The sequence below is a fragment of the Chlorocebus sabaeus genome, chromosome 12 (genome assembly GCF_047675955.1).
Source record: "Chlorocebus sabaeus isolate Y175 chromosome 12, mChlSab1.0.hap1, whole genome shotgun sequence".
NCBI classification, from domain to species: Eukaryota; Metazoa; Chordata; class Mammalia; order Primates; family Cercopithecidae; genus Chlorocebus; species Chlorocebus sabaeus.
The window spans coordinates 99,883,483-99,908,173 of record NC_132915.1 but is presented as its reverse complement, the minus strand read 5'-3'; the positions used below and the strand labels follow the sequence as shown (position 1 = coordinate 99,908,173).

General features: G+C 43.4%; 1 protein-coding gene across 4 annotated transcripts in view; it reads left to right on the top strand.

The window, feature by feature from the left end:
* The window catches only part of NR6A1 (nuclear receptor subfamily 6 group A member 1), a 256,395-nt gene that overhangs the window by 220,053 nt on the left and 11,651 nt on the right, over positions 1-24,691 (top strand). For 2 of the 4 annotated variants that reach the window (XM_073021918.1, XM_008006275.3), the window contains 4 exons: positions 8,919-8,974; positions 12,582-12,736; positions 14,422-14,646; positions 16,605-16,859. In XM_073021918.1, the coding sequence (XP_072878019.1) occupies positions 8,919-8,974; positions 12,582-12,736; positions 14,422-14,646; positions 16,605-16,859 (691 nt within the window). Of the gene's footprint in view, positions 1-8,918; positions 8,975-12,581; positions 12,737-14,418; positions 14,647-16,604; positions 16,860-24,691 lie in introns of all 4 variants that reach the window. The other 2 variants (XM_073021917.1, XM_008006274.3) reach the window with 1 other exon arrangement.

Sequence of the window (24,691 nt, the reverse complement as noted above, 5' to 3'; positions counted from 1 at the left end):
TCTCCCTTTGTTGCCCTCACTGTGAGTATCTTATGAAAGCTTAGTTGTTACGGGTTGTCTTCTTGACTACTGTCTCTGAAGAATCATCCTGCTTATTCAGCTGAAGTGTGAGATTCTGAGGCTTCCAGCAAAACTCACCTGTTTTAGGGAAGAAGAAACTTAACCTTATAACCCCTCTGACCATAGACCAGAAGACACATGGAGTATGAGGGACAGGGAGCTGTCTCCTTAGGACTGTTTGCACGCAGAGCAGGCAGACCCAGTTGCCTGGTGAAGTCTGCGTCAGGGAGAGAAACCCTGCCACCTCCTGGTTGGTGCTGCGAAAGCAGGATTAAAATTGCAGTTGCCATGGGAGTATTTTGGGGGTAAGGAATATTCTGTATGGACCTGTGGTGGTTGACACATAATTCTGTGCATTTGTCAAAACCCATAGAACTTTACACCACAAAAAAGTAAATGTTACTACATGTGAAAATTTGTTTAATCAGCTAGGATATTGTAGGGGTTACAGGGCAGAGAGAAAGAATGCACACTGTGACAAATGAATGTAGCTAGTGTTAGAAATGAGTCACATAACCACACTTAAGGGGTCGGAGAAAAAAGGAGCTAACCTTTGAAAAGTGTTTTTACTGTATACTGTAAGGCTAAAAACAAAGAATTACATACAAACAAAGCACTCTATAGTTTGCAAAATTTGTTTCTCTCAAGGTTATGTGTTAGGAATTCTGTTGCTACTTCATTTAGAGTAGAATCGGCAAGTAAATATATTGTGGACAATGAGAGTCAGGTTTCTCACATCAGAGAAAGAAAGAAGTTATAAATCAGCAAAGGAGAAGGCTAGAATGAGTCCCCTGGTGCTAGATTGGAATCAGTGTGTCATGTTTTAGATAGATTTAAAAATACATAGATACCGTGTGTGGGTAGGTGAGTTAGTGTACCTATGTATATTTCCAAGCTCTAGCCACTGAGAGGGGCTAGAAGCAGATACCCTAGGAGCAATGAGTACACCCAGCACCCAGATCTTGGCTTCCAAATATCAATGAAAGGAATGAGGACTCATTGGAGAACTGGTTGATTCTAAGGCTGGGATAGGAGAAATATAAAATGATCCTGCAGCATCTTAAGGTGCCAGCAAATTAGGAAGTACTTTCTAAAAAAAGAAAGGAAGCATATCAAAAGGCACAGAAGCCAACCTGAAAGAACTTCTGATGGCCAACATTGGAACAACTTGAGGAACAATAACTGTAGGATTAGTTTATAACCCAAATAATAAAGTAAATATCCATGAGTTCATACTGAAAGAAGTAAGTGAGTAAATAAAGAGAAGTGATCATTCTTCCTTTTAAGTGAATTCTGATTAATAAATGTAGAAGGAGGCCAGGCTTAGTGGCTCACACCTGTCATCCCAGCACTTTGAGAGGCCAAGGCAAGAGGATCACTTGAGCCCTGGAGTTCAAGACCAGCCTGGGCAACATAGTGAGACTCCATCTCTAAAAATATAAATATAAATGTAGAAGGAATGAGGGAAATAGAAAAAAAATCACCATTAGGGCTGGGCACAGTGGTTCATGCTTATAATCCCAATACTTTGGGAGGCCAGAGCAGGTGGATTGCTTAAGCTCGGGAGTTCAAGACCAGCCTTGGCAACATGCTGAAACCCCGTCTATACAAAAAAATATATAAAAATTAGCTGGGCGCGGTGGCATGTGCCTGTAGTCCCAGCTGCTCTGGAGGCTAAGGTAAACCTGGGAGACGGAGGTTGCAGTAAGCCAAGATCACACCATTTGTACTCACCCTGGGTGACAGACCAAAAAAAAAAAAAAAAACCACCATTAGAACACCACAGTAATAATTGCAACAAGCAAGATCTTAATGGATGCTAAGTAAGTGGCATTGGTGTAAACAGAAACAGAATATTTGCATAGTCTGCAAATATATAGTAATTACAAAGGGAAAAATAGTAAGTTTATTTAAAGAATTCTGACAGACATAACTGTAGCCAAATGATCAAGATTAACAGTACCAATAAAACACACCAACACTGTATATACCCCCAATATGAAACACTGAGAAGCACACACATGTACACACACACAGAGGTAAGTTCACTCCCAGTCTAATCCTGAGAAAACAGACAAGCCCGTATTGAGGGACATTCTTCAGAATAACTGACATTTGACAAAATACCCATTTGAAAAGTGTCAGAGTCACAAAAAACAGGGAAAGACTGAGCTGTCACAGATTGGAGAAGACTATGAAGGCAAGACAGCTAAATGTAATGTGGGCCCCTGGATTGTGTTCTGGAACAAAAGATATCAGTGAAACAACTGGAGAAATCAAAATAAAGTATGTGCTTTGGTTAATAGTATTGTACCAAAGTTAGTTTCCTAGTTTTGATGACTAGCCATGATTATGTCAAATGTTAAAAGGAGGAGAGTATATGGGAACTCTCCATACTATTTTTGCAACTCTTGTATAAAGTCTAAACTTACCTTAAAATTTAAAAAATTATTTTAAAAAAATGCAGCTGCCATTTGTGACTGGGGCTTTTTCACCTATGTGAGAGACAGCTCTCTGTTGTCCTCCATCTTTGGATTTAGAACTGAGTGTCTTTTCAGACCTAGAAGTTGACTGGTCAGAAAAGTTATTAAATTAGCAAAGCAATGAGGAAGATCTAAAGAAGGGTGGTGAATGGAGACTGGGCCCTGTCTGTCCATCCCCACTACTGCACTAGTATCCCCCATGTATGTTTCTTACCCATTTTACGGTCTTCAGGATAAAGTCAGGCTCTCAAGGTGATTTTCAAGGCCCCTCTGACACTGGCATCAGCCACCTGATCCCTTTCCTTCTCCATTTGGTGTTCCCCACTCACAATCTGCATTCCATCCTAGTTCTTCAAAAACCCAATGATGTTTCCTGTTCTGCACATGTGGTTTCATCTGCCTGAAAGAAGAGAGGGTTTCAGTCACCCTTTCTTCTACTCCTGACTTCAAGGTTCAGCATTTATTTGTAACATCCTCTAAGAATCCTTCTCTGACGCCACCCCCCACCAGATAACCCTCCTGTGCTTCCACAGCTTTTTTGCATGCCCTCTGCCATAACCCTGGTCACCTTGTGTTATCTTTCTCTCTTCACTCGTCTGTTTCCCTCATTATTAGACAATGAGCCCCTCAAGGACCATGATCAAGTCCTACTTTTCTGTTGGTCCCTCAGCAAATAACTCAGTAGTGATAGGATGCTCCCTGGTTAGATGGGTTGACTGTGATGGAGGGCCATGGCAGGAAGTGGGACGGGGAGAATACTGTAAGAGGAGAAATGAAGATACAGTCAGCTTCATGGTGGGTGGGAATGGGGAGTGGATTTCATATTAGTTAAGTAATTATGTGAAAAAATAAAAAATTTCCTTAACTCTGTGGTCTCATAACTTGCTAACTAGTTCAAAAGTATAAAGGTCAAGGAAAGCTTCTTGGAGGAGGTGATGTTTGCAGAATGGCATTGTGAGACAGTGATCCTATGGCATTGCCATGTCACTTTACCAGGGTAAAAAGTGCCCCAGGACACAACACAGAGGTCTACATGAAGCACTGAGAAATCTCAAGGAGGGATAACATTTGAGCAGAATCTTAAAGAAATCAAAGTTCGTGTTCCTTACAAACTTTTTTTTTTTTTTACATTTCTTACATTTTCCTTGTGAACTTTTTTTTTACATTTTTTCTACCAAAAAAAAATTGTAGAGACGAGTTTTCAGCATGTTGCCCAGGCAGGTCTTGAACTGAGGATCAAATTCAGCTGAGCTGAACTGAGCTCAAGCAATCCTGCCACCTCAGCCTCCCAAAGTGCTGGGATTATAGGCATGAGCATATGCCCGGCCAAAGGTCTGTTTGTTTTTAAATTAAGACTTTAAAATTTTGCTCTGTTTTATTTTGAAATAATTTCAAGCTTACAGGAAATTTGCAACAGTAGTAAGAATTCTCATATACCCTTTACCCACATTCACCAATTGCTAACATTTTGCCGCATTTGCTTTATCATCCTATTTGTTTTATTATTTTCCCTCCCCCTTCCCCCTTGCTCTTCCTTCTGTCTCTCTCTCTCTCTCTCCCACCTTCCCCACTTCCCACAGGTAAGTAAGTGTGTGTGCGCCTGCATGTGTGCACCTTCTTAGCCATTTAAGAGTGAGGCATAGGCAGTGTTCCTCTTATTTCTGACAATCACAATACTATTATCAAAATCCGGAAATGTAACATGACACAATACTATCTTATTAGCAGATCTTACTCAATTTTTGCCATTCATCCCAGTGTCCTTTATAGCAATTTCATTTTTTTCTGATCTAGAAGCCAATTCAGGAAGTCACATTACATTTAGTTTTTATGTCTTTTCAGTTTCTTTTAATCTGAAATAGTTCCTCAGTCTTTCTTTGTCTTTATTAACATTGTCGATTTTGAAGCAAATAGGTCATGTATTCATGTATTTTGTAGAATATCCCTTAATTTGGGCTTGTCAGTTTCCTCACAATTACATGCAGGTTATGCATTTTTCACAAGAATGCCATAGAAATGATGTTGTGTCCTTCTTAGTCCATAATATCAAGAGCACATGATGTAAGTGTATACCCATTATTGGTGATATTAACTTGAATCACTTGGTTGTTATGATGTAACTTACGGAAGGTGGTGTTGCCAGATTTTTCCACTTTAAGTTTCTTTCTGAGTACAGGGAACATACTAAGAGACAGAACTATGTAAAACAGAATAGCGTGTTCAAAGACTAACAAATAGTTCTCTATATGTAGGGTGTAGCATTAGGGTATAGCATTAGGGTATAGCATTAGGGCATAGCATTTATGCCAGAGATGAGGGTGGGGGGTCCCAGCAGAACCAGATGATAGATGGTCTTGAATGCCATGCTCAGGAGCTTAGATTTGGCCCATGGACCAAAGGCACCACCAACAGGTTTTGAGTGGAACTTTGATGTAGTTAGCTTTGTTATTTATGGTTTCTGGGTTCTGTTGACTGCCTAGGCCCAAGTGAATGAAGAATGGGAGGCATATGAGTTCCAAAGCAGAAAAAGTATTTGTGGTGCCTTCTGAGAAGATAGAAGCACCATGGCTAGGGCCATTCTCTTTCTTAGACTTAGATAAGAGTTACAGCAGAACCATTCCTGTAATACTGCACACAGGAGCCATTTGTTCTTTTTAATCAAATCACTGCCAGATAGACTTTAACCCTGCTGAAAAACGTGTTAGTTCAGTGTGGCATCTAGGAACAAGCACAGCTTTAGAATCAGAAGATCTAAATGGAAACTCCAGCTCTGTCAGTTTTTCTCTGAGTAACCTTGAGCACATCTCTTTACCTCTCTGAGCTCTGTTTTCTCATCTCAAAAATGCGTGGGAGAATAATACACCTTCCAAGGTGGTTGTGAGGATCAAATGAGATAAGAAACATATGTGCAAGAACATTATAAGTTTGAAACTATGCTCCAAGTTTTTGTTTTTAACAGAGGCACTGTGGCACATTGTATTGATTTCCACACTTCAGGCGGCTTCATGGCATCTTGACCAATTTTATCATCTCTAAATGGGCATTGCTGTTTATATTAGTCTTTCAGTAACTTTTAAAAATCAAAGTTAATTTTTTTTTTTTTTTTTTGAGGCGGAGTCTTCACTCTGTTGCCCAGGCTGGAGTGCAGTGGCACCATCTCGGCTCACTGCAAGCTCCGCCTCCCGGGTTCGCGCCATTCTCCTGCCTCAGCCTCCCGAGTAGCTGGGACTACAGGCGCCTGCCACCGCGCCCGGCTAATTTTTTGTATTTTAGTAGAGACGGGGTTTCACCGTGTTAGCCAGGATGGTCTCGATCTCCTGACCTCGTGATCCGCCCGCCTCGGCCTCCCAAAGTGCAGGGATTACAGGCGTGAGCCACTGTGCCCGGCCAAAGTTAATTTTTAAAGGCAATTTTTTACCACCTCAGTGAGTTGCACATCAGAATAAATGTATAATTTAAGAATAATTAATACTTAATAAATAATAATGTAAATAAAAATAATTAGTAATTAAGAATGTATAATTAAGAGTTTATGCACCACCTAAAAGTATCTTATGTTTCTCTGAAAGAAGTCTGGTCTTAGAGTCTGATAGCGTGGGTTCCAACCCTGATTCTGCTCTTTAGTTTCCGTCTCTTCCAGCAAAATACTTCATTTCTGTGAGCTTTAGATCCATCTCTTCAATGGGAGTGATACTAATACTTTACTCATGAGTTATTTTACCTCAGAGAACAGTATGTAACACATAGTAGATTTCTATCATTTCTTATTCTGGGTGGGGTCGAGGAAGAAGATGAACTTTTTTTTTGAGATGGAGTTTTGCTCTTGTTGCCCAGGCTGGAGTACAGTGGCACCATCTCGGCTCACCGCAACCTCCACCTCCCGGGTTCAAGCTGTTCTCCTGCCTCAGCTTCCCGAGTAGCTGGTATTACAGGCATGTGCCACCACGCCTGGCTGATTTTGAATTTTTAGTGAAACATGGTTTCTCCATGTTGGTCAGGCTGGTCTCAAACTCCCAACCTCAGGTGATCTGCCCTCTCAGCCTCCCAAAGTGCTGGGATTACAAGTGTGAGCCACTGCGCCCGACCGATGAGCTTTTGAATTTCAGAACAAGAGATTGGCAAGATATAAATATTTAAGACATGTGGCCCTTTAAATGAAAAGTAAAGTATGTTGCATTATTTTCACACCTCCAGGACAGTGAAAATGAGATAACAGCTGAACTAGTAATATATTTGATGTCATATTCCAGTGACAGATCTTTGTTCTCTACCTGTGAACTGAAATAAAGACATGTGAGATGTTGTTATTAGAAATAGAAATATCCAAAGACTGTCATTGACCATGGAATAGCAGAGAAGCGATTGTAAGGATTTTAGGCCTTGAAATTAAATGGAAAGAGACCTCCCAGCCAACAAGCAGCATACATCTAGCTCTAACATAGGCTATGTATGTTTCTTACTCTAAATTCACAACAGCTTTTTATAATGCAGACTGACCATGTTGCCTCCACTTAGCAGATGAAAATATTAAGATTCTAGCAAAGTTGAGAATAGAAACTTGGATTTTTAACTCAAAGAGGCTAGGGAGAGGGAAGGATTAGTTACTAAGTGCTTACTTTACATGTCAGGCCCTAGGGTTGGTGTTTTAGCCATACCGTTTTATGTAACGTAACATGAAACAAGTATCAATATTCCCTCTTTTCATTTCTTTTTTTTTTTTTTTTTTTTTTTAATTTTTTTTTTTTTATTTTGAGACGGAGTCTTGCTCTGTCGCCCAGGGTGGAGTGCAGTGGCCAGTTCTCAGCTCACTGCAAGCTCCGCCTCCCAGGTTTACGCCATTCTCCTGCCTCAGCCTCCTGAGTAGCTGGGACTACAGGCGCCCGCCACTACGCCCGGCTAGTTTTTTGTATTTTTTTAGTAGAGATGGGGTTTCACCGTGTTAGCCAGGATGGTCTCGATCTCCTGACCTCGTGATCCGCCCGTCTCGGCCTCCCAAAGTGCTGGGATTACAGGCTTGAGCCACCGCGCCCAGCCTCTTTTCATTTCAGTAAACTAAAATCCAGAGAGGCAAAGAAACTTGTTCATAATTATACAGACCAGGAAGAAACACGATTTGGACCCTAACTTACTTAATTCTGAATTTCCTGTCAGCCTTTTAGTTACCTCAGAAACGGGGTTATACTTGGAGCTCCCACCTTTTGAGGCAATCAGTGCCTGCCTCAGGAACTTTCTAGATTCCTTATGTTAATTTTTTAAAGTGGCAGGTATATCCTGGTAAGGCCTGCTGTTACATAATATCATTAGCTTATCTTCTGTCATTGTTAACATTAACCCCTTTCAAGCTACCCTCCACAGTGGCTGTCACAAAGATTTTTTTAAATCCCAATATGACCACAGTGCCCCCCTACATTCCTTCTTGTTCTCAAGCTCCTTAGCTAAAGTTATACCCTAGTCTGGCATTCAAGGCTCTTTATGATCTAAGCCCAATTGGCCTTTCTACCCTTATCTTCCCCCACGTAGGCCACCTTCCCCCCATGCTTTAGCCAGATTAAGCCACTTGGAAGTTTCCAGAAAAAAGAGCTCATTTTTATCTTCAGCTTGCTTTTTTGTACACTGTTCGCTCAATCTGGAGCACTCTTTTCCTAGCTGCCTAAATCCCACCTAACCTTTAATACCCAGTTCAGAAGTTTTCTTTTCCAGAAAGGATTGCCTAATACTATGGTCCTACTATAATTGCAAATCAGGGGTTCCTCTCTATGCCCCCGTGTTAAGTGTTCCATAAACAGTGATGATAATATTAGTAGTCGTTGTTATTCTTAGTCAGGATATATTACTTAAAGGATGCTTTTTTTACTTAGAAAATGCTCAGTAATCTCCTTCAACTACACAGGTGCCTTTGCAGGGAGAAACCATTGAGGTCAAAATTCTGATTAATGAAAAAAAAACACAAAAAACCTGTTCTGATTCTACAAATCAAACCTAATCGTAGGCTGGGAATAAAAACTGTTTTATTTAAAAATGGAAATACCCTGTCCCTCCCCTAAAATTTGTCAAAACCTTAAGATGCATCATCCTGGCAGGATATTTGTAACTGAAGAACTAGTAAATAGTACTATCACCTTTTTTAAACATGTTGAATGTATACAGTGTGTGTAATAGGTACAGAATGCCTTGGGGGCCCCAAAATATTGCTGCCTATGAAGGAACCTGGAATAATAGAAAGAAGTGTGTGCTTTGGGTCCAGAAGGACCTGTGTTTTAATCTTGGATTCACTAATTACTGTCTTATACTTTTGGCCAAGCAAATTCTCTTTTTGTGCTAAAAGTTATATGAGTGTGCTTCTGACTGCCTTTCTTGACTTATGTTTCCTTTCAGCTATCAGAGAAGATGGCATGCCTGGAGGCCGGAATAAGAGCATTGGGCCAGTCCAGGTGAGTTCTAGACCTCAATCCCTGTGGTCCATCCTGGAAGCCCAGGGCTCCAGCTGTTCCTGAAACTGCTCACCTTGATTCTTTCATCTCCAAAGATGGAGAGCCATCTTTGTTTTCATTTCTGTAAAAGTGCTTTTACAGCCTGGATGTGAAAGTGCTTTGAAAATCTTAAATATGTAAGTTAATCATTAAAGCTCTTCTTGTGATCCCTCAGCCTTTTCTAAGGATTTCACAGACAGTGAACCCAGTTATGGTTCTGAACCATGCAGAGGATATTTTGATCAATCCTTAAGGTTATAGATAAGTAAGCCTGGCAGAAATGAGCAGGACTACTTTGCTGTTCGTTTCATCTAAAAAATGTACCAGCAGGATATTATTGTCTTATTGTAGAGTAGGAATGATATACCCCCATTCAGTCCCACAAACATTTACTGAGTTCCTACTCTTCCAGGCCCTATACTGTGAGCTCAGTCTAATGGGAGAGACAGATAGGTAAACAGACATCATAGTAAGGTGAGAGGTAACAGAGGACGCTCAGGGACTACAGAGGGAGGGGCATCTATTCTGCTTGGGCTAGAATAGCCGTGGTTGGGGACTAGAGACACTCAAGAAAATAGACTGTGAAAAGACCCAAAGATGAATCTTTATGACAAGGAGTTTGTTCAGTTAGGCTGGAACATTGGGCACATGTAGTAGAGTGGCAGAAGATAAGGCAGATTCCTTGAATTTGGAATCAGTTCATTAGGGAGTGGCCTTCAACTGTCTTTGACTACAGCTCCTTAGGAAAAGTCTTTGTGGGACCAGCCTACACCACTTGTTCTTACTCGTTGTTCTTACTTGCCAGCAGAAGAGCTTCATGAGGGTAGAAAATTGGATATATTTCTGCCCATCAGGTGAATCCCTTGGCACACTAGTAGGCAGAGAGCATGCCTTAGGAATTACTAGTGGCCAGGAGCAGTGACACACGCCTGTAATCCCAGCACTTTGGGTGGCTGAGGCAGGAAGATTGCTTGAGGCCAGGAGTTCAAGACTAGCCTGGGCGACATAGCAAGACAGACCCTGTGTCTACCAAAATAAAATAAAAATTTTAAAAACTATTACTGTTACTGGTATGAGCCAAGAGGCAACTACTAAAAGGTTTTATTTAGATTTGCATTTTAGAAAGATCATTCTGGCAAGTAGAAATGGTTTGTGAGGAGTGAGGTGAGGATGAGTGAAACTGAGGGAGAGAGAAAGCAGAAGGTTTTTACAGAAGTACAGGTGAGAGATACAGATAATAGTTAAAGCAGAGCAATGGCAGTGCAGATTGAGGGGAGATAATAGACTCAAGAGATATTTACTGGGTAGATTTATAGGATTTAGCCAGTTAAATGTGAGGGAATGAAAGAAAGGTGTTCACAGTTGTCTTAAGACATACACTGATGATGTTTGGAGGATTTCCTGTCACATGAGCACAGCATACATTCAGTCAGGCTGTGTGACTCCCAACTCTGCTGTATTTATTCTTTTTTTCTAAAACATTTTTATTCTCATTTTTCAAGTCAAATATATGTCTTATAAATTCTTTTTGTTTTTTGGTCTGGACTAATAGCTGCTCTTTTTTATTATGGCAGAAGTAAAAACCATATAACATGAAATCTACCTTTTAAACAAAATTTTAATCACATAGTACAGTGTTGTTAACTATATGCACACTCTGATACAGCAAATCTTCAGAACTTTTTCATCTTACGTGACTGAAACGCTATACCCATTAGACAACAGTTCCTCATTTTCCTCTCATTTTGCCCATGGCAGCCACCATTCCACTTTCTGCTTATAAGAGTTTGACTACTTTAGATACCTCATAAAGTGGAATCATGCAGTATTTGTGCTTCTGTGACTAGTTTATTTCACTTGGTGTAATGTCATCATGGTTCATCCTTGGTATAGCTTATAATGACTTCCTTCTTTTTTAAGGTGTTCTATGTGTATATCACATTTTCTTATGCATTTCTCTGTCATCGGACACTTACACGTTGTATTCACTTCTTGACTATTTTGAATAATGCTGCAGTGAACGTGGGAGTGCAGTTATCTCTTCACAATCCTGATTTCAGTTCTTTTGGATAAATACCCGTAGATGGGATTGCTGGATCCTATGGTGGTTCTATTTTTACCTTTTTTAGGACCCTCCATGCTGTTTTCCATAGTGGTTGCACCATTTTACATTCCCACTAACGGTGCACAAGGTTTCCATTTCTTCACGTCCTTGCCAGCACTTGTTATTTTCTGGACTTTTTGTTTGTTTGTTTTTGGGTTTTTTTGGTTGTTGTTGTTGTCTTCTTTTGCATATAACAGACATCCTAACAGGTGTGAGTTAATATCTTCAAGTTTTGATTTGTATTTTCCTGATGATAAGTGATGTTGAGCATCTTTTTATATACCTATTGGTCATATGTCTTCTTTGGAGAAATGTCTGCTCAAGTTTCTTGTTCATTTTTCAATGTGTTTTGTTTTGTTTTTTTTTCTGTTACTGAGTTACGGGAGTTCCTTGTATATTGTAGATGTTGACCCCTTATCATATGTATGGTAATATATTCTCCCATTTCATAGGGTATCTTTTTACCCTGTTGATTGTTTCCTTTGTTGCAGAGAAGCTTTTTAGTTTAATGTAGTCACACTTGGCTGGTTTTGTTCTATTGTCTGTACTTTTGGTGTTGTATCCAAGAAATCACTGCCAAGACCAGTTTTATGAAGATTTTCCCCTGTGTTTTCTCCAAGGAGTTTTATAGTTTTAGGTCTTATATTTAAATATTTAATCTATTTTGAGGTTGACTTCTGTGAACGGTATAAGGGTTCGACGTCTTTTGGGGGGTGGGGGCGGGGCACGTGGATGTAGTTTTCCCAGCACTGTTCGTTGAAGAGAGTATCCAAAATGTGATGGTAGAAAGCCTCACAAAGGACATGACATTTGGGGTTTTTTTGTTTGGTTTTGTTTTGTCTTCTTTTGAGACAGGGTCTTGCTCTGTCACCCAGGCTGGGGTGGGTTAGTGCGATCATGGCTCACTAGAGCCTCAGTCTTCTGAGCTTAGGCCAGAATCTCCTGCCTCAGTCTCTTGAGTAGCTAGGACTACAGGCATGCACCACCAGGCCCAAGTAATTTTTCTATTTTTTGTAGAGATGGGTTTCACCATGTTGCCCAGGCTGGTCTTGAACTTCTGGAACTCCCAAAGTTTTGGGATTACAGGCATGAGCCACCATGCCTGGCAAGAGGTGACATTTGAATTGAATCTTAAAGGACAAGTAGGAGATTGTCATTGAGGAGTGGTGTTTCAGGGTTAGGAAAGAATAGCCTCAAGGACAAAAAGGAGTTGAAAGAACCTCGAGGCTTCATGGCTTGAGAGTAGTATAAATGAGTAGGAGGAAGGCCACGAAGGGCCATGGTGCCAGGAGGAAGGAAGGCACGCTGTCCTAAGATTAGTGAGAGGCCCAGAGTATGGGGATCGAGGAGAGGGAACCTAGGTTTCTGGGAAATACTATGAGATTTAAATAAGCTCTCAGTCCTGAAGAAAGAACAGAGAGTGTCTTGAGCACCCATCTAACATGTCTCAATTCCTTGTCAAAGATATCAGAAGAAGAAATCGAAAGGATCATGTCTGGGCAGGAGTTTGAGGAAGAGGCCAATCACTGGAGCAACCATGGTGATAGTGACCACAGTTCCCCTGGGAACAGGGCTTTGGAGAGCAACCAGCCCTCACCAGGCTCCACACTGTCCTCCAGGTGAGCTTTAAGGCAAACCCATGATCATCATCTAGGGATCCCCCACCAAGGGGAGACCCACAGAAAACCTCTGGCTGAGTGTCCCTGCCAGGCTGTCTCAGCCATTGTACTGTTGCTCCCTCAGACTCTTGGAGTAGGGGTCAGGATGATTGAAAACAGTGTTTCCCAGCCCCTTTTATGCTAAAGACCTTGAAAATGTCAGTGGTCTCTTCTGCAGACTGATAAAGTGCTGTAGCTTCTATCCATGCCCATGTATTCTTCACCTAACAGAATGACATTTTTAATGTAGCCATTTTCTCTCGTTTATTTTATCATTGAAATAAACCTTTTTGACAGTTTTGAATTAAACTATAATTTCTCTGCCTCACAAAAGTCAGTGTTTTTCACTTTATAAATTTTAAGAAACATTGAAGACTTTTTAAGCCAGTCAAATTTGCTGCTATCAGAGAATACAAACTTAGAAACTCCTGGTTCAAGCATATCTTTAGTTAGTTGTCAAGTGTGAAATAGAGCCTTCAGCTATTAGGGAAGGTTTCCTTTCCCCAGAAAACTTTCTTTTAGGATATAGATTGACAAACTTTTTCTGCAAAGGCCAGATAGTAAATATTTTCAGGTTTCCGGGCCTAGTGGTTTGGAGCTCAGCTTCTCCATTTTGCCTTTGTAGTGTGAAAACAACCATGGCCATGGACAGTATGTGAACCAGTGAGCATGGCTGTGTTCCAAAATAGGCAGTGGGCTGGATTTAGCTTGCAAACCAAAGTTTGCCAGCCCCAATTATAGGAGATACACTTAGGCAAAAGCTGGAGGATTTTTTTTTCTTAAGAGATGCTAGGCATGGTGGCTCACACCTGTATTCCCAGCACTTTGGGAGGTCAAGGTGGGTAGATTGCTTAAGTCCAGGAGTTCAAGACCAGCCTGGGCAATATGGCAAGACGTTTTTTTTTTTTTTTTTTCTTTTAATTAAATACTTTTTTTGAAAAAAGAGATGGAGTCTTGCTATGTTGCCCAGGCTTGTCTCAAATTCCTAGCCTTAAAGTGATCCTCCCAGCTCAGCCTCCCAAGTAGCTGAAACTGTAGGTGCACACCACTGTGGCTGGCTTAGTTTTTTTTTTTTTTTTTTTTTTAAATTAGTTGATAGAGTGGTTAGCTTTCTGCAAGAAAGAAAAGGAAGGCAAAAATCTACCTTTCTCTTCATATTTAAAGCTTTTATCCCATTCAGGTGTCCCTTAGTTTGTTCCTTCCTTGGACTATTTAGGGGGTTGTTGCTGCATGCGGGGTTCCTTGCTAGATGCTGGATTTGTTTTGTAGCCAGGCACTTAGCCTGTCTGTGCCTTAGTTTTCCTAGCAGTAATATATATACCCACTTTGCCATCTGTTAAAAAACTGTCCAGACATGGTACCTATACAAAGAATTCATTCAACCAATATTTATTCATTACCTACTCTGCCATGCACTTAGTGTCCAGTGGTGACCCCGACATTCATATACCCATAGAGTCTTTGTCTCACAGATGGGAATCTAGTAGGAGAGACATGAATTTAACTATTAATTATGCCCCCTGGCTTGATGAAGACCCAGACCTCATGGCCAAAGAATACCTAAAGTCACCTTCTGGCTCACTTCCTTTGAGTAATTACTAGACTTGCCATGGCTCTGTTTGATGCAAGACTTTTCTCTCCAGTAGGTCTGTGGAACTAAATGGATTCATGGCATTCAGGGAACAGTACATGGGAATGTCTGTGCCTCCACATTACCAATACATACCGCACCTTTTTAGCTATTCTGGCCACTCACCGCTTCTGCCCCCACAAGCTCGCAGCCTGGATCCCCAGTCATACAGTCTGATTCACCAGCTGTTATCAGCCGAGGACCTGGAGCCACTGGGCACGCCCATGTTGATCGAAGATGGGTGAGTGAGCTCCGCCCTTCTTGGCCCCTTGCAGTCTCAAAGTGTCCTGACCCCACACTCACTTGCGTCCCTGGCTGCTATACCCGTGGCTTCAGAATGAGTTGGGCGAATAATGACTCAAGCGTCAGGGGACAAATCTGTGCTAATCTTTGAAACCAGTGATCCCTTATTTTTTCCTTAAGCATCATTTCTCATAGAGTTGAGGTTACTTTCCAGTTCCTGTGGAATTGAGATAGAAGGGCCTTTGTTTCTGCTTGGGCCTAGGTAAGCCAGGTCCTGGCATGGGTCGGAGCACTTCCGTGATAGAGATGAGCAGTAATTCTGGGGATAGTCATATATCAAATATAGGCTCCTTCACAAAGCCCTAGCTGGTTGTAGCCTGTCTGCACCCCTCACCAGCATCCCCATGGCTAGCCTGGTGGCACGTGACCACTTTAGGTGCAGGCTCGAGTGGGTGGAAGGAGTATTCTTCCAGTCTTTAGTCAGCCGTATGTGAGGCGATGATAGTTCAGCCTTCGGGCCTACCCATTGCTGCATCCATTACTCCTTTGGCCTAGAGCATAAGCGAATGTGTGTTACCAAGCTTAGACCTCCAAGGAACATACACTGAGATTTCTTAAGCTAGTCTCCAGTTTCAGAAGAGGAGATTAAAATATCTACCCACAAGGAGGTCACACAAACCCTTTATAAATCTGGATGTAGGAAGCCGGGCGTGGTGACTCATGCCTGTAATCCCAGCACTTTTGGAGGCCTAGGTGGGCAGATCACAAGGTTACGAGTTCCAGACGAGCCTGGCCAACATGATGAAACCCCATGTGTACTAAAAATACAAAAATTAGCTGGGTATGGTGGCGCGTGCCTGTAATCCCAGCTACTCAGGAAGCTGAGGCAGGAGAATTGCTTGAACCCGGGAAGTGGAGCTTGCAGTGAGCTGAGATTGCGCCACTGCACTCCAGTTCTGGGCGGCAGAGTGAAATTCCGTCTCAAAAAAAAAAAAAAAATTTAGATGTAGGAGTGTGAGGAAAAGTCTTGGCAAGGGGCCTTGAGAGGAAGGAAGCTGAAACTCTTGGGTCTGTGGGTCTGTGGTCTCAAAGGCCCCTTTTATTCCAGCTTTAGCTTAAAGGAAAGGCTGAGCAATGCTGGTTCCTGAACTCACCACCAGGGGGTGGACTGAGAGCAGAAAAAGCTTCTGAACTTGTTCTGTTCTCTTCAGCCGTCTGGATGTGAGGCTTATTTTTGTCCAGTTCCTTTGTTGGGTGGGCATCAGATCCACCCCATTAGAGTTCCATTGCCAGAACTTGAACAGGAGTGACTGGAATTTTCTCTAAGACATGGAACATTAGAGAACACCAACAATAAAAGTCATATTCCCTGACAATTGGACACGTTTCTCTCTTTTTTTTTTTTTTTTTTTTTTTGAGACAGTCTTGCTCTGTTGCCCAGGCTGGAGTGCAGTGGCAGGATCTTGGCTCACTGCAACCTCTGCCTCTCAGGTTCAAGTGATTCTCCTGCCTCAGCCTCCCGAGTAGCTGGGATTACAGGCATGTGCCACCACACCCGGCTAAATTTTGTGTTTTTAGTAGAGATGGGGTTTCACCATGTTGGCCAGGCTGGTCTCGAACTCCTGACCTCAAGTGATCCACCTGCCTTGGCCTCCCAAAGTGCTGGGATTACAGGCATGAGCCATTGCACCCAGCCAATTGCACACATTTCTAAGTCTCCTTTCCCCTCAGCAGCCTTTCCTCATCAGACCCACCTCTCCAGCCCTGAGCTTGCTGTGTGCCTCAGCCCTCCCCCTTTATCAGAAAATCACACTGAATGGAACTGGAGACCCATGGGCATGGAGCAAGGAGCCCATTGCCAGAGTCCCTTTGTGCCCTTGGGACTACCTTTTCTCTGTACCCTCATCCTCACCCTCTGACCAATGGAAGTGATTTTCCCCTGTCCCTGCCCCTCAGATACGCTGTGACACAGGCAGAACTGTTTGCCCTGCTTTGCCGCCTGGCCGACGAGCTGCTCTTTAGGCAGATTGCCTGGATCAAGAAACTGCCTTTCTTCTGCGAGCTCTCAATCAAGGATTACACGTGCCTCTTGAGCTCCACATGGCAGGAGCTAATCCTGCTGTCCTCCCTCACCGTTTACAGCAAGCAGATCTTTGGGGAACTGGCTGATGTCACTGCCAAGTACTCACCCTCCGATGAAGAATTACACAGGTGAGGGCTCCTGGCTGGGGAGGAAATACCAAACAACCAAACCATTGTCATCTCTGTAAGGCTGAGTTGCCTGGCCCTTCAGAGGATAGAGGATAGGCACTACACCACATAGGCCTGGATTTGAATCCTCACTCTGCCACTCATTAGATTTGTGACCTTAGCCAAGTCTCTGATCCTCAGGTTCTGAACTGGTAAAATGGAGTGATAACGGAATTTCCCCAGTAAGATGGTTGTTAAGAATAAATTTTTTGTATTCAAGCTTAGCAGAATGCTAAGCTGTAGTTTTTTAAAAAATTATTTTTTGAGACAGAGTCTCACTCTGGCACCCAGGCTGGAGAATAGTGGCATGATCTTGGCTCATTGCAACCTCTGCCTCCCTGGTTCAAGTGATTCTCCTGCCTCAGCCTCCCAAGTAGTTGGGATTACAGGTGCCTGCCACCACACCTGGCTAATTTTTGTATTTTTAGTAGAGACGGGGTTTCACCATGTTGGCCAAGCTGGTCTCAAACTGCTGACCTCAAGTGATCCACCCGCCTTAGCCTCTCAAAGTGCTGGAATTACAGGCATGAGCCACCACAACCAGCTGATCTTTATTATACTTGGATTACTGAGATAACACAGGAAAAACAAAAATCTAAATTCTGCCTACAAGGCAAGAGGGGCTCTGAACTGAAATTTACAATCCAGGAAAAAGACCTAGGGTTCATTTTGGTACCTATAGTGTGCCAGGCACTAGGCTAGATTTGTTTTTTTGAGACAGTGTCTGTCACCCAGGCTGGAGGGCAGTGGTGCGATCTTGGCTCACTGCAAGCTCCGCCTCCCAGGTTCACGCCATTCTCCCGCCTTAGCCTCCCGAGTAACTGGGACTACAGGCGCCCGCCACCACGCCTGGCTAATTTTTTGTGTATTTAGTAGAGATGGAGTTTCACCGTGTTAGCCAGGATGGTCTCTATCTCCTGACCTCGTGATCCGCCTGCCTCGGCCTCCCAAAGTGCTGGGATTACAGGTGTGAGCCACCGTGCCCGGCTTAGGCTAGATATTTTTAATTGTCTTCTTTCTTTCTCACAGCCTCCAGCCTTATAGGTGGTGGTGTGCCTATTTTATAGATGAGAAAACTGAAGTTCAGAAAGAGACTTCCCCATAAGGGTTTGGGATTTGAATCCAGAGCCTTAGATTCAAGCATATGCCTGCCTGCCTGAAAAGCTTAGGTTCTTTGAGTCCATATGAGATGTGGTGAGATGTTGAAAGCATAGGACTAGAAGACTGAGCTGTTCTCTTTGTCATTTTCTGGCATAAAATTTTATCTCAGCTGGCCAGTATCCTTATAACCTTCTTGTCCAGAGTGGGTAGTCTCCCTGCTGTTCTGGGGCCTGTCCAAGCACACTTTTTACTCATTTACTCTGCAGACCTGGAGCACAGGGTAACCATATTTTCTGACCCCTAAAATCAAGACAAATGATCTGCTGAGATGACTTTCTGCCTTGTTAATTAATCCATATGAAAAGTCTTATAACCAGGCATGTGGCTCACACCTGCACATCCCGGCACTTTGAGAGGCCGAGGCAGGTGGATCATCTGAGGTTGGGAGTTCGAGACCAGCCTGACTGACATGGAGAAACCCTGCCTCTACAAAAATTAGCCAGGCATGGTGGCGCATGCCTGTAATCCCAGCTACTCAGGAGGCTGAGGCAGGAGAATTGCTTGAACTTGGGAGGTGGAAGTTGCAGTGAGCCGAGATTGTGCCATTGCACTCTAGCCTGGGCAACAAGAGTGAAACTCCGTCTCAGAGAGAGAAAAAAAAAAAAAAAAGTCTTAAAATGCTTAATTCGTAAATAGACATTTCAATAAATGACCTTTATTAGCTAGTTCAAAAGTCATGGGATTCCAGGGCACCAAGAAGAAAAGAAAAGGTGCCCCTGGCTGGGCACGGTGGCTCACGCCTGTAATCCCTGCACTTTGGGAGACCGAGGTGGGCGGATCACGAGGTCAGGAGATCGAGACCATCCTGGCGAACACGGTGAAACCCCATCTCTACTAAAAATACAAAAATTAGCTGGGCGTGGTGGCGGGAACCTGTAGTCCCAGCTACTTTGGAGGCTGAGACAGGAGAATGGTGTGAACCCGGGTAGGCAGAGCTTGCAGTGAGCCGAGTTCGTGCCACTGCACTTCAGCCTGGGTGACAGAGCAAGACTCTGTTTCAAAAAAAAGAAAAAAAGGTGCCCCTATCCATGAAAGCTGGAGAGGGGAAAGTAGCAGCTCTTACACTTTTCTTCACAGAACTGGGGTCCATCTCCCCATGCCACCCAGTTGTGGCATAAAGACAAACCAAGGCTCAAGCAGAGAACAGTGCTCCAAGACTTGCAAGGGCCCTTTGCACAGCTAGGGGAGGGGGGATTCAACTTGCTGACCCTCTGTACTTGTTTTCTAATATTTCCTTCATTAATGATGCTTACTGGCTTCAGGGTGATCTATAAATGACAGAGTTTTGAACCCAGCTGACACTCTGTCTGGTAAACAGAGCTATCTGATTTTGCAGTTGACCTAACCCCTTGTCCAGAGCCTCTAATTCATTGTTTCCATCAAATTCCTGTCTCCTGCTGCATAACTCTACTCCATAGGGGTGTTTGGATAGCAGTCAGTCTGCTCTGATGCTGTCAGGGTTTGCAGAGCTGGCCCAAGGAGCCCGGCCTCTCTGGGTGCCTGGAATCTACCAGTTTAGCCTGGGACTACAGGATCAGCCTTTGGACTCCACTCCTGAGTAATGGGTTTGCCCAGGCCCTCTGCAGGCAGGGAAGGGTCACTGGCAGTACAGGGTTCTCTTTGGCTTTGAGCTTCATAAGGCATCCCACTTCACTGTAGCCAGGCCCTTAAGCCCCAAGACCAAGGCAAAAGTCAGTAACAGCAGTAGTGAGGAAACTTCCTTCCTTGGTAGGAATTTTTCTAATCAAGGAGGATCTAAAGCTGTACCGTCCACTATAGTAGCCACTAGCCTCATGTGGCTTTTAAAATATAAATTTATTAAAAATAGAAATGTAGTTCTCATTTGCACCAGCCACATTTCAAGTGCTCAGTAGCCACATGGCTAGTGGCTACTAGTACAAATTAAGATCATTTTTATCATCACATAAAGTTTTATTGAACGTTGCTGTCTTTAGAATGTGTGTTGCTGCTGAGCTGTCAAGTGGGTTCTGAGAAGAGGAAATGGATTTGTTGTTGGACTCCACTGTGGAATCCATCGATGGAAAAATAACAGTTAAACTTCAACACATTAGTTCTGATTCCATGGCCATTTACTGAGTATCGTGTGTTTTGTGGGGAGGAAGCTGGGATCACAGGTGATGCAGACATGGTTTCTGACTCAGAGTCCATATCCTTGATTTAGGGGACTGGGAGGCAAAAAGAAGCAGATACAACGTACAGTGCAGGGTTCTGTTGGTGGAGATGACGGGGCATCTGAAGAGAACTGTACAAGCATAGACCAAGGAGTGAGTGCGTCTGTTCGCAGGGTCGGGGAAAACTTAAGAGAGGAACAGACATTTGAGCTGCACCTTGAAGTGGGTATTTCTAGGTACGTTGTAGAGAACAGGAAGGTAGGAGATAACACAAAGTCCTAGAAGTTAGAGATCCTGGATGGTTCCTATGTGCAGGGAATCAAAAGCAATTCTGTGGATTTAGGGTATAAAGAGAATGTATCTAAGACAGAGAAATGAGGGGAGAATTGACTAGAGAGAAAGATACAGGCAAGGCAGGTCATGAAGGTGCTCAAATGTCAATCTAAGTAATTTGGGATTTGTTGTGTAAATAGTATTAAGTCTTGGGAAGTTTTTAAGTGGAGGAATTACACAAGTTGCATTTTAGAAAGATTTCTATGGCAATAAAGTTCAGGATGGATTGGCGTGGACAAGACTGGAGCATCGTGGCTGGGTAGGAAGGAGGCTGTTCCATAGCCCAGGTAAAAGAGAATAGGACCTGGACAAAGCAGCAGTGACTGTGGAGACAGAGAGGGGAGCACAAAGCCAAGAGATGTCAAGGAGATAAAGTCAGTGGGACTTCAGTGAGTGGAAAATGTCGGGGATGACTGCTGAGTTTTTGGACTAGCCAGGCAGGTGGGCACCAATTTTCTTAGCCAGGATGAAGGAGCAGGGAAGAACAGGATGGGAGATGAGTAATGAGTTTGGTTTGGGTGTCTGTGGAGTCTGAGATGCATGTGGAACTGCCTAGGAGGTCATAGGAAGTGGAAGAACCTCTGGAGTCAGGTTAACCACTGGAAAGCAGTAACCTCTCTGCTAGAAACCCAGGTTGTGGAGTCTGTAATTGGCCATAGCACTCTCCTACCTTGCCTGCTACTGCCTTGCTCCCACTCCCCCAGATGGCCTTTACTTCTTCACAACTCTTGAGTGCAAGTGAGTTCCTGCTGTCATGGAAAGGCTTTTCCCAGATGATACATGATCACCTCCTTTTTCTCTTCTCAAATATTGAATCAAATTTATGGTGCCCATATTCCTTAATCAGACTGTTATCAGACAGTGAACCGGGTGAATTTGATTTAAAGCAGATTGTAGCACCAGCCAGTGACTGCTCCTGGCCCTAATCAAGACTCCTCTCAAGAGAAGATGCCTTGAGCTAGATGGGCTTTAATGGGCACTTCTGTCTCAGCACCAGCTCCATTTCTGCCAGATCTCTGGAAAGTTGCCTCCCAGCTTCCCTGCCTAACTATAAGGCTCAGGAAACAGGCTTTAATTTTTGCTACAATAATGGGAGAGATGATGATGATGCTGTTTGTAGTGATAACAGCTAACAATTATGCCAAATTCTGTCTTAAGTGCCTTACATATATTATCTGTTGAATTCTTACTGCTATCTTGTGTGACTGGCACTAATACTATCCCTGTTCTAGAGATGGGGAGCATGAGGTTGAGAGAGGTGAAAACTAAAGTCTACAAAGCTAGAGAGAGATGGAGCTAAGTTTATCACCTGTGTCTGTTGTGCTCCAATGCCCAGCCTCTTTAACATTGCCTTATACTAAATTCTTATTTTCCCAGAGCATTTTCAGAAGGTTTGACTTTCTGGAATTTGTCCTGAAACTAGTCTTGGTTTTCATCTTGGAGTCTGTACATGGGTGCTGAGATGGCAATTTCTCTAAGGTTGTGGCTGATGGCCACTCTGGGGGTAGGTGCATTTAGATGAATGAAAAAGAGACAACTGAGTCTCTCAGCCCCCTTAATGGGACATAACTTACATAGTGTCAGTTTGAATTGCTGACTGAATGGTCCAGTGGTTTGGGGGATCCTGGCAGGAATGTTTTCCTTGTCCCAGCATGCTTGTGTAATGGGAACCTAGAAGAAGAATGGGTGTGTTTGTCCAACTTTCTGGCTTTGAATGTGATAATTTGTAGACAGTGAATACAGGGGCATTAAAACTGGAGTGGGCAGATGTGGAGGAGGCACGGCTACAGGCAAAGGCAGGCCCATGGAACAGAGAACAACTTTGTTTATCAAGGGGTGGGATGCGGGGTGTGGAGGAAAGCTTTGCAGTCAGGCAGTGGAGACTGAGTGGGGGCTGCCGGGCTAGCTGCCAGCCCCCACCACTACTGGGGGTCCATGGTGGCTGCCTGTTGGAGGAATTTTGGAAAAGAGGGATGTGCTGTCCCAAGAGAAAGGGCAGATCAGGGCATATGGACAGGCCAGGCACTTGGGAACTCCTTTGTGTCCCTCAGGTTAAGAGTCAGCCAGGAACAGGTTTGGCACCCTTGGCTAGGGATCTGGCTGATAGCCACACACCTGCAGGGTCTACAGTGCCAGAGTGAACACTTGGGGTAGGGGGTTGCTGATTAAAGGACAGAGCATTATCTTTGCTTGCTACATACTCTGCCACCAGACAGATGCTGACACTGCCTCTCCCCTTGCGTCCTCCTTTTTTATGCCCTGCCCCATTTCATCCCCACCCCTCCAGGCAGATACTGAAAGAAATTGGCAATAAAGAACTTTTTTTCCCACTCTCAAGAACATAAATACCCAACAGAGTGCTATGATGAGGAGTGGTCTTCACTCCCAGGCGTACCGCCTCCTGCAAGTCAGCATCCTGGAGGTACTTGCAGGGACAGTTCTGTGCACTGTAGCAGACCTGACATCCTCCCAGGGCTGGGCCCTGCTCTGAGTTACTGTAGGGACACAACTCCTGAGGTCCCCTGTGGTAGTATGTGGTTAGCCTTTTCCAGGTAGCAGCTAAGAACAAGACAGGATCAAGGGTGGGCAGTGTAGTGCTGAGGAAAGTCCCTATGCTTGGAATTAGAAAACCTAGGTTTGAACATTGGCCTCATCACCACTACCATTTACTTCCCATGCAACCTTGGGGTAGCCACCTCTTTTTCTGCTTCCTCATCCCTAACATGGTGGTGATACCATGTATCCTTCCAGGTTATCAGCAAGGTAAAGTGTAAGAATGCATATGAAAAGGCCTAATACATAATAGAGACTCAGTAAATAACTCCCTGAGCCTTCATTTCCACATGTGAACAAAGGGGGTTATGATTTGTATCCATTCTGTTAATTTATTGGGAATATCAATAAAATTAAATGTCTGTAGAATACTTAATGTGCCTGGCCGGTAGCAAACACTCAACGAATGGTAGAATGGTAGAAATGGTATTATAGATTGGTGGTTATTGTGGTTATTCAATATGAATCTATTGGCCAGGCTGGGAACATATCAGTAAAGTTCTAAAAGCCATTGGGCCAGGTACAGAGAAACTGAGTCAGCCATAGTAGCTCAGATCAGCTAAAAGAATCCCCAGCTCATACTGGGAGCCATGCCAAGGCCGAAGGTCAGAGTTCCAGATTGCATGTGCAGTCATCTCTCAGTATCCGTGGAGGATTGCTTCCAGGATCCCCATGGATACCAAAATCGACAGATGTTCAAGTCCTTCATATAAAATGGTGCAGTATTTGTGTATAACCTATGCATATCTTCCTGTATATTTTAAATCAGCTGTAGAATCTTTATAATACTGGATGCAATATAAATGATGTAAATGCCATGTAAATAGTTATTACATTGGTTTTTGGTTTGGGAGAGTTTCTTGTTTTTTTTTTTCTTTTTCGGGTTTTTTAGTTGGTTGGTTTTGTTTTGTTTGTTTGTTTGTTTGTTTTCATGAGACAGGGTCTCACTCTATCGCCCAGGCTAGTGCAGTGATAACAGTCACAGCTCACTGCAACCTCCCATGTTCAGGTGATCCTCCCATCTCAGCCTCCCGAGTAGCTGGGACCGCAGGCATGCACTACCATGCCCAGCTAATTTTTGTATTTTTTGTAAAGATGGAGTTTTGCCATGTTGCCCAGGCTGGTAGCGAACTTCTGGGCTCAAGCAGTCTGCCTGCCTCAGCCTCCTAAGGTGCTTGGACTACAGGTGTGAGCCACTATACACAGCCATTATACTGTGTTTTAAAAATTTGTCTTTTTTATTGTTGTATTGTTTTTTTAAAAAATATTTTGATGCAGTTGGTGGAACCCAGAGATATAGAACTCATGGATACTGAGAACTAGCTCTACCTGCTGCTGAGGCTCCCCTTGGTGCTTAAAAAAGGCAGGAGCCTCCGGCCCCAACCAGAGCCAGGCTTTCCCCAAGCAAGAGAAAGTGTCCTGCTTGTCCAGGAAGCCAAAGCCTGCAAAGCCTTCAAAGTTAACACAGAAAACAGTAGATTCCAGAAAGCAATAGTTCATCCCCAGGTGTTCTGGGGCCTACCCAGATAGGGCCTTCTTGGCCTGGCACAGGGCTGTATTGCACAGATCTGAAGATGTCACCAGGAAGCAGGCCTGAAACTAAGCTGCTTCTCT